This window comes from Alligator mississippiensis, chromosome 1 (assembly GCF_030867095.1).
Source record: "Alligator mississippiensis isolate rAllMis1 chromosome 1, rAllMis1, whole genome shotgun sequence".
In the NCBI taxonomy this organism is placed as follows: domain Eukaryota; kingdom Metazoa; phylum Chordata; order Crocodylia; family Alligatoridae; genus Alligator; species Alligator mississippiensis.
Window position 1 is genome coordinate 467505991 of NC_081824.1, and position 13882 is coordinate 467519872.

The 13882-nt window shown below is 49.7% G+C and overlaps 1 protein-coding gene across 10 annotated transcripts in view; it reads left to right on the top strand.

The window, feature by feature from the left end:
- The window catches only part of FAM168A (family with sequence similarity 168 member A), a 335671-nt gene that overhangs the window by 295011 nt on the left and 26778 nt on the right, over nucleotides 1–13882 (top strand). For 8 of the 10 annotated variants that reach the window (XM_019488413.2, XM_059722446.1, XM_059722462.1 and 5 more), the window contains one exon: nucleotides 8638–8763. The exons of the other annotated variants lie outside the window; for them this stretch is intronic. In XM_019488413.2, the coding sequence (XP_019343958.1) occupies nucleotides 8638–8763 (126 nt within the window). The remainder of the gene's footprint in view (nucleotides 1–8637; nucleotides 8764–13882) is intronic. 10 annotated transcript variants of the gene reach the window in all.

Genomic DNA, 13882 nt, shown 5'->3' on the forward strand with positions numbered 1-13882 from the left:
TAGGATTCAGCTCAAATTAGTTGTCCAGTCTCAGCAATTAGCATTCCTGGGGACCCTGCAAGACATGGCAAAGTCAAAGCTTTTCTTTTCTGTTAGCAGCTTAGGAGATCAGCTAAGGCAAACGGTACAGATAGTTGCAAGAGCTAGGCGAGGAGCTATAATAAATCATTTCAGCTCTGTTTGCAACACCTGTGACTTGCTATCTTTCGAAGGACTGTAAGACACTGCTGTTGTAGGGTGCGTCTGCAATCTGCATGCTGTGCAAGCCTAAAGGAAGGATTCTCAGCAGGTCAGAGACCTGGGACAAAAGAGCATACATGGCCACAGGAACAACCCCTAGACTTCTCAGATCAGACCATTTGGACTATTAATACATCTGCACTGGGACAGGGATGTCATCTACATGGGTTTAGGAAAAATGCTCTCCAGCAGTCCAGGTAACACATCCAGTGTCTTGGAGGTGAAAACACTCTCAACCACTGGAGAAGTGCAGTCTGGCAACCAAAGGGATCTTGTGAGTTCTTAGCCCTTGGGTATTAATGCACCCTGGTCATGACATCCAGAATCGCTGCATCTTTTGCATGGAAAAACAGGTTGTTGCAGTATTCCTGAATTACCCAGAGGCCCTCAGGAGGAGCTACAGGCTCTGGACCGAGAGGGCATCAGCTTTGACATCTCTCTTTACCACAAGCCTGACTGGGAAACTCCCAGGTTTCTAGGTGAGATGATGAATGTTTTGGCAGCAGGGACAGTTCTTGTGCCCGCTGGCTGATTCCCCCTGTCCTGGTAAAACGCCCCTAGCCCGGTAGACTGGTGTGCCCTGGAAGACTGGTGGTGTCTATAGCAATGTCTTCCTCCGTCGCCTCTCTGGTGCACTTCCCGGGCATGGGCTCTGTGTCCTTTCTTCTTCATGGACAGGGGGGCTGTGCCATAAGCCCCCACTGTCAACCCTCTCTGGGGACTTAAGCATGCCTTCTGAAAGAGCTCCGGCTTTGTGGGTGTGCTTGGTTTACAGTTCACCTTTTTGGGAACGCATCACGGTGAAAGCGAAGAGACGCAGGAACTTTGCAAAGGTTTCCAAATGCAATGGCTCTTTACTTTGGATAGCACTGAAAGTCTGCAGATCCAGTCAAAATAATACAACCCTGCACCATAGGCACCGACTGGTTTTTTTTGGAGGGGCAAGGGGGGTAACACTGGTGGCATGGGAAGAGCAGAGGCAAGTGGAGCCCGTGGGGGGCAGTGGTGGATGCAGGCTGTCCACTGCGGGCTCAGGGCTCCCCACCCTGCTGCCCTCCCCCCGGGAGCCCCACACTGGCTGCACTGCCATGGCAAGGTGTCCCCTGCCTGCCTGGCAGCAGTGCGGGGCACAACTCCATGCTGCCACCTCTGTTGCTTCTGGGTGGGCACAGGGCGCCTTGCTGTGGCAGTGCACCCAGTGTACTGCTCCCATGGGTGAGGAGCCCTGAGCCAGTAGTGGGCAGACCACCTCCTCCTCATGCAGAACTCAGGGGGGGCCCAGCACGTGTCCCCCCTCCCTAGGAGTTCATACAGTGGCAGGAAGCCAGGCCCCCCTGTGCCCTGGGCAAGCCGCCCGTGGCTCCATTGCACTCCCAACCCTGGGCCCCACGCACTGCCCTGGCTGGGCAAGCCCCTGCCCCACTCCCTCCCTCACTGTAGGGCCTCAGTTTGCTCCCCCCTGCCATTGACTTACCTATAGGCAGCTGGGGAAGCTGTTCTCCACTGCTGCTTGGGGCTGTATTCCTGGCCATGTGCATGTATGCGCATGCACGCATACACATGATGCCCCTACATCTCGCTCCCCGCAGCCTCTTGCAGGCGGGAACACTGCCAGCCTGCACGGGGAAACCCACTTCCCACGATACAAATGCTGTCCTGGAGTCATGCAGCCTGGGACCAGGACTTGATGTTCCCATTTCGGGACAGTCCCGCCCAATTAAAGACAGGTGGTCACCCTACCCTCTTCCCAAGGGGGGCCAGAGTCCTCGGGCCCCCACATACTCAGTGCCTGTGACCTGCACATATTTACCTGCCTTAGTTTTCTCACCGTGCTGGAGCATGATCTGGACATAGGTCAGCGACACTGAGCGGGGCAATAAGCAGAGAGAAGTGGCTCTGAGATTGGCAGCTCAGGTGTGGGACTGCCTTGAAGAGGCTTTTCTCTGTGCTAGTGACTTGTGGTAGTGGATTGCTGCTAGGGTGTTTGCCTAGTGCCGGGTGTGTGTCTGGGGTTTTTCCCCCCTCTGGCGTGTGAATAAATAGCTTTGTTCTTTCTTTCATGCTTTTTTTTGGTTCTGTTGTTTCTGTTCTTTTCAGTCTTTTCTTCCTCCTTCTGGAATGACTGAATGACAGGGCTTGCTCTGGGTGGAGCTGGTTTAGGTCATTGAGAGCTGGAGCTAGGATAGGCAGCCTTATAAAAAGGTAGCCACTAGTGAACAGAGAAGGAGTTTGCCCCAGGAGGGAGCCAGGGAGCAGGAGACTCTGTGCATGTGCATGCATGTGTGTGTGGAAGCATGGGCAAGGGTCCTGGGGCCAGTACTTGGTGTGCCAGTTCTAGTAGTGTGTCTTTTTCTTCCCTTGCTCCCCTCTTTTTTTTTATCCTTACAACATAGGTGTGCTTCAAGGAGCAAGGGAGGCATAAATGGAGTCTGGGTCAGCTGTTGTGACGTGTGTGGCATGTGCCAGGAGGGTCATGAGCACTTTATCTGCTCCGAGTTTAAGCTGGTGTCCATCCTGGAGGAGAAAGTTCACAGATTGGAAGCACAAGTGTCCATGCTGCATTGCATCTGGGACCTGGAAGATTACTTGGATGAGAGTTATGAGAGGTTGGTACTAGAGAGGTCAAAGGGCAATGAGGAGAAGTGGCAACATGTGACCCCTCGAAGAAGGAGGGTCCCCAGAGCTGAAGAAGAGCAGACTGATGTCAGCAACTACTTTCAAGCACTCTGCGGTGGAACTGCTGAGGAAACCGTAGAGGAGAGGACATCTGCGGCATGAGCCAAAGGAGGCAGCAGCTTAGCAGGAAGTGCAAGGTCCTAAGGACACAGGCTCCGGGTCCACTGCACCAAGAAGATTGGTCATGGCTGGTGACTCCTATATGCGGGAGACAGCGGCACCAATTTTTCATCCCGATCTGGGGCCCTGGGAGGTGTGCTGCCTGCCTGGAGCCTGAATTCAGGGCATCGCAGAGAGTCTGCCAAAGCTCATCCATCCTTCGGACCACTGCCCCTTCCAGCTTGTCCATGTAGGCACTATCAAGACTACCAGGAAAGATGCTGACCAGATCAGAGGTGACTCTGAGACTCTTGGCAGGAGGATTAAGTTACCTGGAGCGCAAGTGAAGTTCTCATCAATCCTTCCTGTGGAAAGCAGGCGATCCAGGCTGAGACCATCATATCCTGGAAGTGAATGCATGGCTGAGACAGTGGTGTTGAAATGAAGGACTCTGGGAAAGGGCCAGAGAGCTGCAGGACTGCAACAAGTGGCACAGAAAGGAAATGAGGAGGTCAGCATGCAAAGTACAACTGATGCATATATACAAATGTGAGAAATTCTGGACTTCAGGAAGGCCTTTGACACTGTCTCCCACCCCAGTCTCATAAAACACTAGGTGACTGTGGCATTGATGCCTGCACAGTCAGATGGATTGCAAATTGGCTGAAGGGTTGTACTCAGAGGTAGTGGTGGACGGGTCTTTTTCGACCTGGAGGGAAGTGGGCAGTGGGGTTCCCCAGGGCTCAGTCCTTGGGCCCACACTCTTCAATTTCTTTATTAGTGACTTGGACAACAGGGTAAAAAGCAGCCTGTTTAAATTTGCTGATGATACCAAGATTTGGAAGTGGGCACACTAGTAGGGAAGGACAGATTACAGCAGGACCTGGACAGGGGTGGGCTAATGAAAATAGGATGGGTTTCAATCCTCACAAGTGCAGGGTGCTGCACTTGGGCAGTGGGAACCAGCAGCACACTTATAAGCTGGGAAACTCCCTTCTCGAGAGCATGGTGGCAAAAAAGGATCTTGGAGTCATTATTGACTCCAAGATGAACATGGGCTGACAATGCGAGGTCACGGTCAGTAGGGCTAACCGTACCTTGTTATGCATCCACAGATGCATCACGGGCAGGGCCGGGGAGGTGATCTTCCCCCTCTATGCGACACTGGTCAGGCCACAGTTGGAGTGCTGTGTCCAGTTCTGGGCGCCACACTTCAGGAGGGATGTGGACAGCATGGAGAGGGTCCAGAGGAGGTCACCCCGCTTGATCAGGGGGCAGCAGGGCAGGCCCTACAAGGAGAGGCTATGGGACCTGAACCTGTTCAGCCTCCACAAGAGAAGGCTGAGGGGGGACCTGGTGGCCGTCTATAAACTCACTAGGGGGGACCAGAAGGGTTTGGGAGAGACCCTGTTCCCCCAAGCGCCTCCTGGGGTAACAAGGAATAATGGCCACAAGTTGTTGGAGAGTAGGTTTAGACTAGACATCCAAAAGCACCACTTCACTGTCAGGGCGGCTAGAATCTGGAACCAACTTCCAAGGGAAGTGGTGATGGCTCCTACCCTGGGGTCTTTAAGAGGAGGCTTGACGTTTACCTGGCTGGGGTCATTTGAGCCCGGTTTTCTCTCCTGCCCAGGGCAGGGGGTTGGACTTGATGATCTACAAGGTCCCTTCTGACCCTGCTTCTATGAATCTATGAATCTATGAACCTAAGTATGGAGAATAACCAAGATGAGTTGGACGCTGCAGCCTGTGAAAAGAACTGTGATCTCATTGGTGTCACAGAGGCCTGGTGGGACAGCTGTTATGACTGGTACATGAATATCAAGGGCAAGACTCTGTTTCAGAAGGACAGGGTTGGGAGATGATGGTGGTGTTGTCTTGTATGTCAAAAATGCATACAGTTTTGCCTTGGTTCAGAAGGAATAAGATAGAAAAGTTGAATGCATTTGGGTGAGGATGAAAGGTGAAAGAAGCAACACCAGTGTAATGATGGGAATTTATTATAGGCCATCTAATCAGGAAGAGGAGGTGGATGAGGCATTCTTCAACAGATGACAAACCTATCCAAAAGCTGTGGGATGGTACTGATGGGAAACCTCAGTTTTCTGAATATCTGCTGGAAGAACAAGGCAGCCAAATGTAAAATATCAAGCTGGTTCCTAACTTATATGCAAGACACCTTTCTCTTCTAGAAAGTAGAGGATACCACCAGAGGATCATCTGTCTTGGATCCTGTCCTGACCAACAGGGAAGAACTGGCAGAGGATGTGAAGGGGATGGGTAACTTGGGAGGAAGCGATCACAATCTGCTAGAATTTCAGATCCCGAGCAAGGGAAAGCACGAGGTCGGCAAAATTAGGATACTAGATTTCAAAAAGGTGGATTTCATTTGGCTCAATAAGCATGGTGTCATGGGAGGAAAAACTGAGGGATAAAGGTACCCAGGAGGGCTGGGGACCTCTAAGTGGCACAGTATTGGAAGCCCAACAAGAAACTGTCCCAACACGATGAAAGCACCAGGAGAATGGCAAGAGACCTATGTGGCTGCCCAAGGAGCTTCTAAAATGCCTCAAATGCAAAAGGAAAGCATACGAGCAATGGGAGAACGGGCAGTCATCAAGGATGCATACTAGGAAATAGCAAGAACCTGCAGGCACAAAATTAGGAAAGCAAAAGAATGAGCTGCACCTGGGAAAGGAGTTTAAAGACAAGAAGAGGGTCTAGAAGTACGTTGGCCAAAAAAGAAGGACCAAGGAAGCTGTGGGTCCTCTGTTACCAAGCTGGGGGAACTCCTAACCCAAGATACAAAAAACACAGGGCTCCCCCACAGCTGCTTTGCCCCAGTCTTCACAAAAAATTTAAGCTGATGTCAGACACCTAATAGGGATTATCTGGATAAGGAAGGGGGCAGGTGGAGGGAGGAGATAATAGAAGAGACAGAGAGCTTTTGTTGGGCCTGAATGAATTTAAGTCAGCAGGGTTGGATAAGCTTCATCCCATGGTCCTGAAGGAACTGGCGGAGGAGATCTTGGAGCCCTTGGCAATGATCTTCATGAAGTTGATCACAATGATCTTCATGAAGTCATGGGAGACAGGCCAGGTACCAGAGGACAGGAGAAGGGCCCACATAGTACCCTTCTTTTAAAAAGGCAAGAAGGAAGACCCAGGGAACTACTAGCCTCACCTCAGTACCTGGGAAGTTATTGGAGCACATCCTAAGGCATGTTCAGCTTGCAGAAAAGGCCCTTAAGAGGGGACATGACAGCAGTCTTTAAACACGGGAAGGGCTGCCATCAAGAAGAGGGAAAGCACCTTTTCTGTCTTGCTGCAGAGAGGAGGATGTGGACCAGTGGCCCGAAGTTGCAGCAAAGTAAGTTCAGATTGGATATCCGGAAAAAATTCTTCCCTGTGAGACTAGGGAAGCAGTGGAGTAGATGCCTAGGGAAGCTGTGGACTCTCCATCGCTGGAGGTGTCCAAGAAGAGGTTGGACAGCCCCTGGTCAGGATGATCTAGGTGTAATTATGCTTATGTTCTGCTGTGGGTATTTCCCAGGCTTCTGGGCTTTGCTTGTCCCCTGCTTAGGTGTCTGTTGTGTCAGGGTTGAGGGTAGTCTTATGTCAAGTTTAAATTGTGGCTGTATGGGATGGCTTGGATAGAGCTGATCCTGCCTCGGGCAAGGGGTTGGACTAGATGAGCTGTGCAGGTCTCTTCCAGCCCTATTTCTTTATGACTCTATAACAGTCAGTCCTAGTTCTCATTAGCTGATTAGGTATGGATTATAATGGCATTAACCTAAACAGAACATTGTATAAAAACCAATAGAAAATTTGTTCCGAAGCTCTTGGACTTGCCTCTCTTTGGCCCCTCCAGTTTTCAGTTCAGTGGTTTTTAATTGGCATGACAGGCTGTCCGTATCTGGTCAGCACTTTCCCACTCGTTTTCTTCTGGGATATACCCAAGTGTATTCCAGGACTTCCATCCGCCACAAATGGTCTTATTCAAAGTCACTTCTAGTTTGTTTCCCCTTTATTTAAACATGTTATGGTTGGCCTTCTGGTTTTTAGGATCCACACCTAAGAAGATTGATTGCTTGTTTTCTCTTTTATTTTGACTGCAAGTTCGTCACTGGGAGGTCATGTAAAATACTCATGTTGCTGAGGATACGTCAGAGATGACGGTCAGCCTTAGGTGTCCCCATCTCACAAGTGATGAATGATAATCCGGTAAACCCAACACCAGCCCCAGCCTAATCAAAACCAACCTTCATAGTGTATATTTTGCATATCACGTGTCCCCAAATAAGACATGCACCTTGTCTTTGGAAGGCAGGTAGTAAAGAAAAATCTTTTTCTAAAGTCGTGCCCAAGATTTGACTGCGTGCAGCAGCTCACTCACCCTCAGCCAGTTCAATGGCTGCTTCAGGCAAAAGTGTTAACCCTTTCACAGCTGCTACCGAATTAGCAGCAGCTTTTGACTGATCAGCCAAAAGCAACTGTCGATTCAGCTGTGGCTGTGAAGGGATTAAAAAAGGAGTCCACCCCTGCTCCTTGCTGACTCAGAGAATGTGGCAGCCATTACAGCAAAGAGCCTCCAAGCTTCTATTCCAGAAAAAAAAATCAGCTTTCCTGCTTAAAGATGTGAATCCCAATTTTGGAGGGTTGAATATGGGGGGAAAGGAGCATGTGGTATGCGAGTAAAGTTTGGTCTTTGCAATTCCTCCGGCTTCTATTTGTCGGTGTTGTGCAAACAGAGACAATCACTTTCCATATGCAGACACTAGAATGACCTACCACGCACTACCACTCCTGCTCAGCAGCGCTGTCAAAGTTGCTAGTTCTTTCACTTTGGTGTATTATATTTTGCACCCCAAGTCAGTCTAAACAGAGTCCTGAGTCACAGTTAATAAGGCTTTGCATCTGCATGGTCACTCAGAGCGCTCTTCTGATGAGCTGAGTAGAACCCGCCAGTGCACCTACGAGATAAGAAAGTCCATCTCTGTTTGCTAGGGGAGGAAAGTCCATCTCCATTTGCAAGGGGAGGAAAGTGAGGCCCAGGAAGACTGGGACTTGCCCAGGGTCACACACACTGTGCTGGCTTCCAAGCCTGTCTTTGAACCACAGGACTGTCCCTGCCCCACGGTCACCACGACCCACTGCATTCACATGCCACCCCCAACGCCATCTCGAGAGTTGGAGTCTGTCTTATCAAAACGCTGGTTCAAAAAGTAGCTGAAGGAGGCTGCTGTGATACAGTACATATCAACTGTGCACACATCGTTAGCTTGCCCCTGGCTCAGATCATGGAGGAGGTTGAGAGCTCCTTCAACCCCATTGCTGGAAGCCTTAATCCCAGGAGAATCAATGGGTGCGGGCTTTTGTCCTTAAGATGTGGGTAGGTAACTTCCTGGTTTCCCATCGTTTTAACCACACGTTCTGAAATCCTGGGGAGAAGTGGAGGGGAGAAGTGACTCAGGATGGGAAATTCTCAGTTTTTTTCCCCTTAAAGAGGCTTACAGGAAACACCTAGCCTGGGGGGGCGGGTGGGGGGGTACTGTATCATCACTGTGATTGCTGCCCAGCTGTTTGTGCCTGTGTAACACCTTTCTTCTGTCTTCACTCAAGCTACACTTCTGATGAAGCAGGCCTGGCCACAGACCTCAACCTCTTGTGCCACTGAGGGCACCTTTCACCTCCCAGTGGACACTGGGACTGAGAACAGAACTTACCAAGCTTCATCTGCAGCATTCAGTAAATACATCTTTTCTTCTGGGGTTTTTACACAGTTGTTTTGCCTTCCTTTGTCACTCTTCTCTTTCTTTCTCTCTCTCTTTCTCTCTCTCTCTTTCCAGTGGCTTGGGGGCATTATTTGGGACATTTAACCTGCTTGCAATCATATTCGGTTAATTTTGTGTGTGTTAAGGCTCCGTTGAGTATTTATTGTATACGATTATTAATAATGCCGGGCTCAGTGGTGTTCATAACCCGGTAGGGAAGAGTAGTTTCCCCCCCCCCCCGCTCCAGAAGTGGCCCAGTTTCGACAAGAAGTCATACCCCAGCGGCCTTAAAGGGTCCTTTCTATTCTGTGGATCTCTGGGCACTGTGTTTTTCGTGGAGACATGCTGAATTTCACTGCCACACATCAGCATCTCTGCAAAAAGATGCTGGGAAGAAAAATATTGACACCTACTTGTGTCCTTTAAAAGGAAGAGAGAGAAATGTCGAGATGAACAGGGAAAGCCTCTCTGTTTTAATTGCCCCCTTCTTTGCAGAGTACAGCTCAAATCATCTTTCAGATGCATAGTTTTATTCATGCTCCTTTTCTCTTTCCTGGGCTGGGGGCTACTTCATACTGTCGGTGCGCCCAGATTACTGCACTTGGCCATGCTTCGGTCAGATAATGAATCCAGCCTTAGCAAGAAATCTATGTGCGCTTGGTAATTTAAGCGAAATAGCTTGCATAGAGGAGAGTACCAGTGAGGAGGGGATCACTTCGTCCTTCATTCAAATGGAGAAGGGAGAAGAAAGGGGCAGTCTCAAACAAAGGTACTGCTCCAGGGATCCTGGTGAAATTCTCACCGGGACTTTGCTTTGTACCTCTAACCAAGCAAGTGGCTTCTATGCTAGGTTTGTTTCTCCTGTCCCTTTAGTGTGGAAAGACCACAGTGAATACACAGGCTTCCAGGTTGCGGTGCAGTTCCTTATTTACAAAGCAAGGAACAAGCCAATGCCCCCCAGCCCAGCACAGCCACAGGGAAGGAGGACAAATTTTAGAGGCATAGGTAGTCTGCCATTGTCTGATCCACCAAGAGCCATATCCTCGTTTGCTGTTGAATCTGTGCCACTGCCAGGCAGCAACGTGCTGAAAGCGCCAACAAGCCGCTAAATGTTCACCCCACACCCATCACCTTGCCTGGCCCAACATAGTACCTGCTCCGTTGACAAGCTGCCGCCCATACTCAGTGCAGCATTTAGTGCATGTCTTCATGCCTCCTTGAAGCGCCTTGCCATGAATGTGGTGGTGGGAGTAATTTTGAAAACAGGGGTAGGGCTTTACCTGTTCAGAGCAGCTTGAAGATCTGTAGTAGGAGGCCAAATTCCTAGGAGCAGCACAGCAGGGTAGGAAGAGGACAGTGCCGCCGCCTGCTTCTAAATCCCACCAAGGATGTGCACAAAGCTCCCAAATAATGCTTTCAATCAAAATTAAATGCAAAGCAAGCCTGAGGCAGACGTGGCTGTGGCAGGGAGGGATGACAGGGATGCCTGTTAAGGTTGCTTGACACTTCCCATCATTGGTGACACGTAGGGGGTGCACGCGGACCCCCAGACTCAGGAGGCACCAGTCGCCCATGCTTCCCATTATCAGCCCCTGTTTGCTGGTTAGAAACTTTTCCAAGCTTTGCCCTTTGGGCTGCCACTTCCCACACTGGGTGTCTGTCTCAGGCTGGTTTCTTTTGTAATGGTTCAGCTGTTTTAAAGAACGAGGCCAAAGGTATATGCCTTGTTTTCCCTACACTCAAAAATTCTTGGCTTTGAAAAGCTCTAGCACCCCCCTTCCTCATCCCCCCAGCTTCAAGTAGGTGTTTGAAGTTTGCCAGGCACTGGACTTCTTGTCTGCCATACTGGAGACCCAAAGGGTCTGCTTTGCAGGAGTGCTGAGGACTTACTTAAAATCATAGAAAATGAAGGTTGGAGGGACCCCAGGAGGTCACATCTAGTTCAGCTCCTGCTCAAAGCGGGACCAGCCCCAACTGCATCATCCCAGCCAGGGCTTTGTTGAGCCGGTCCTTAAAAACCTCCAAGGATGGAGAGTCCACCACCTCTCTAGGTAACTTGTTCCTATTGAATTGGCAGGAATGGTGCACATACAATATGAAATGCTTTCTAATACCACGGGTTCTGAAGAGCTGGGTCCGAGGTATCGCTAACTGATGCCTGCAATCTTCCCAGGCCTCAGTTCCCAGTCTGTAAAATGGGCATAGCAGCAGTTCCTCTTAAACTGAACATAAATCCAGTTAATATCTGGGAACGGCCCAGATACTGTAGCAAGAGGTACTGCGAAAAAAGAAATGCCTGGGAGGAAATCCCTCATGCTGTCTTCAGAGCAGGACTGGAATAGTGTGCAGACGTTAAGTCCTCGGGCCACCCATTGAGCAAGGATAAAACAGACTAATGAATAGCTTCTTTTAAGTGAGCACCATTCATCTGGTGCTTTACTGAGGCAAGGTCCTGTGGAAGTAATGATGTGCTATACTGTAATTAAAGATGATCATGATGCACAAATGTGAGGAAGGCAAAATCAGGTTGCCCAGGCAGCTTTCATTCAGGCCTTACCTAGCTTAGAGTGCTTGGTTTTGCAAGCTTGGCAGTGCTCTTATCACGGAGTACCACAGCAGTCACTTCTGCCAAGATGCCCCAGTTGCAATGAGACCCTCACTGTGCAAGGTACTGTACATGTGGGTAATGCGAGACAATTCCTGCCACAGACCCTTAAAATTTAAGGGCATGTCTGCCCTTTAAAAAGCCAGAATAGCTGAGGCACCGGGAGCCTATGCTGGGATGCATGGGGAACGAGCAACGAAGACACAACAGGATGATGCTGCCTTGAGCAGGGGGCTGGACTAGAGGACCTGGTGAGGTCTCTTCCAGCTCTATTTTCCTATGGTCCTAAAGAGCAGGGTGGGGAACAGGCACAAATACCTGATTTTGCACAGGTCTCTCATGCCAGAGCCTGGCTCAGAACCTGGCTCCGAGTCCTGACCCCATGACAGGGCCCTGCTGCCCCAGAGAGCATCTGGAGATGTTTCCCATAGGCTCATTCAACATGACGGTACTCCTGCACAGTGCTGGCATGTCCCAGGCCAGCAAGCATGCAGCGGGCATATAGCAACACTTTCTGATGAGTAACTTGACTTTACTGGTTAAATCTGGACCCCCAGCCACAGCCCCGTACACTGCTTCAGGCACATATCTGGCTTTTGTTGTCTTTCAACCTGCTCCCTACAGTGGGATTCAGCTGTAGTCTGCCTGTGCCTGTAGTCACAAGGATGCCTCTATTCTGGTATACATCCTACAGTGAACCAGGCAGCTTTACAGTATAATGGCCAGGCTAAAAGCTCCCATGACTGCTGTTTTCAGTGTAAACTGTGTACAGGGTCCAGTGTTAACCCACAGAAGTCATTGATCTGCAGCCAACTAGCGCCATGCTTATAAGGAGCCTGCACAGCACTGTACTGATGTAGAAGAGGGTAAGAGAAGATGGACACATCTGGTTCTCATCATGGGTGAAAGCCCAACATCACTGTTTTCAAGTCTGTAAAATATTAAGTAGAAGCAACAGAAATCCTCAGTGATGGAGCATTCAGCCTTTTCAGATTATTCTTTTCTTCCACCAGCCTCAGACTTGTTAAGAAAAAAATATCTTGGCTGGGGCCAGGGCCGGAGCCAGGGCTGGTGCATGACCCATGCAGCAGCATGGAGTCATTCTGGAGACCTATGGACTAGATCAGAGGTTCCCAAACTGTGGCCCACGGACCACCACTGGTCCGCGAGCCCCATTCAGGTGGTCCGCAGAAAGGTGACCTAAGGCTAAAGCTGACAAACATTACACCCGACTTCCCAGAACTTTGCTCAGAAAAACAGGCACATCCATGGCATTAGAAAGGCAAGACTACTCATATTAAAATATGAGTCGTGTGCTTTGATTTGTAGATCAAAGAAAAAGTTTATTAAGTGGTCCACTGAGACCCTCAGTAATTTTCGAATGGTCCACACACAAAAAAAAAAGGTTGAGAACCACTGGACTTGAAAATGTGTCTCCATGGGTTGGATCTGGCCTGAGTTTGACACCCCTAGTGTAGGAGACTTACCTGTATTTGCTTATATTTTTTCCCCTCTAATTTTAATGGGAGCTGTAAGGCTAAATGCCTTGCATAGCTTTGAAAGTCAAAACCTGTTCCTAAATGCCCAGAAGCCAGACTAGTGAAGGCTGTGAGAACTTCTGCGTCCTCCCAATAGGCTGTGGATCGTTAAATAGTTGTAATGAGGCTTTGAGAGTCACTGATAATCCTTCTTTCCAGAACTAGCGCACGTCTTACACCATTCAGAATTGCTTCCAAAAGAGCTGAATCCACAGACCAGTGCGAATTGTCCTGGTTTAATTTTTCTTCAGTTAATAAATGTACCAGACTGCATCTGTCTGGAGTGCGGGGCTTGCTCTATTTTTAGTGCAACAGATCAGCTGTCAGAGACTCGGGAGTCCTGCGCCTCCATGGTTCATGGGAGGAAAAGCCTGGGATGCTTCTGATTTCCACATCTAGCAAACCCAATGCAGGATTCATGTGGTTGAGATCTGATGCAGACCTCGGAGCTCTTTGCCCGCTGAAGAGGCAAGGCCAAAAGGCAGAAAAGCTGCCGTAGTGGAGGGAAGTGGCCTTGTGGAGTAAAAAGTGCACGTGGGTTTGCTGTGTTGTTAAGGACGTCAGCACAACTCGCGCAGAAAGCACTTCCTACCACTTGCACCAATACAATGCATATGGAGGCCTTTGCTGTATTCGGGGAGGTTTAATTGCTGCCACAGGTAGGAATGTCACTTCAAAACCAGCTTCAACCTCATGTCCCCAGTTCTGGTTTTGTTCCCGTGACTTAACGGGGACCTGGCAGCAGTTGATGGGGCAGGCTCTACAGTGCTTAATAGCGCTTCAGGTGCAGAGCTGGGCCATTAGCTGCATGGGTAACGGCTCAGTTATTTAAAAGCCAGCACTGCTAACAGCTCTTGGCACGTCTCCCTTTGATGCACGTGGTTCCTTTTCCTATGGAAGTACCTCAGAGCTGCTTTCTTTTGGCCACTGGATGGTCTGTGCGGAACGAG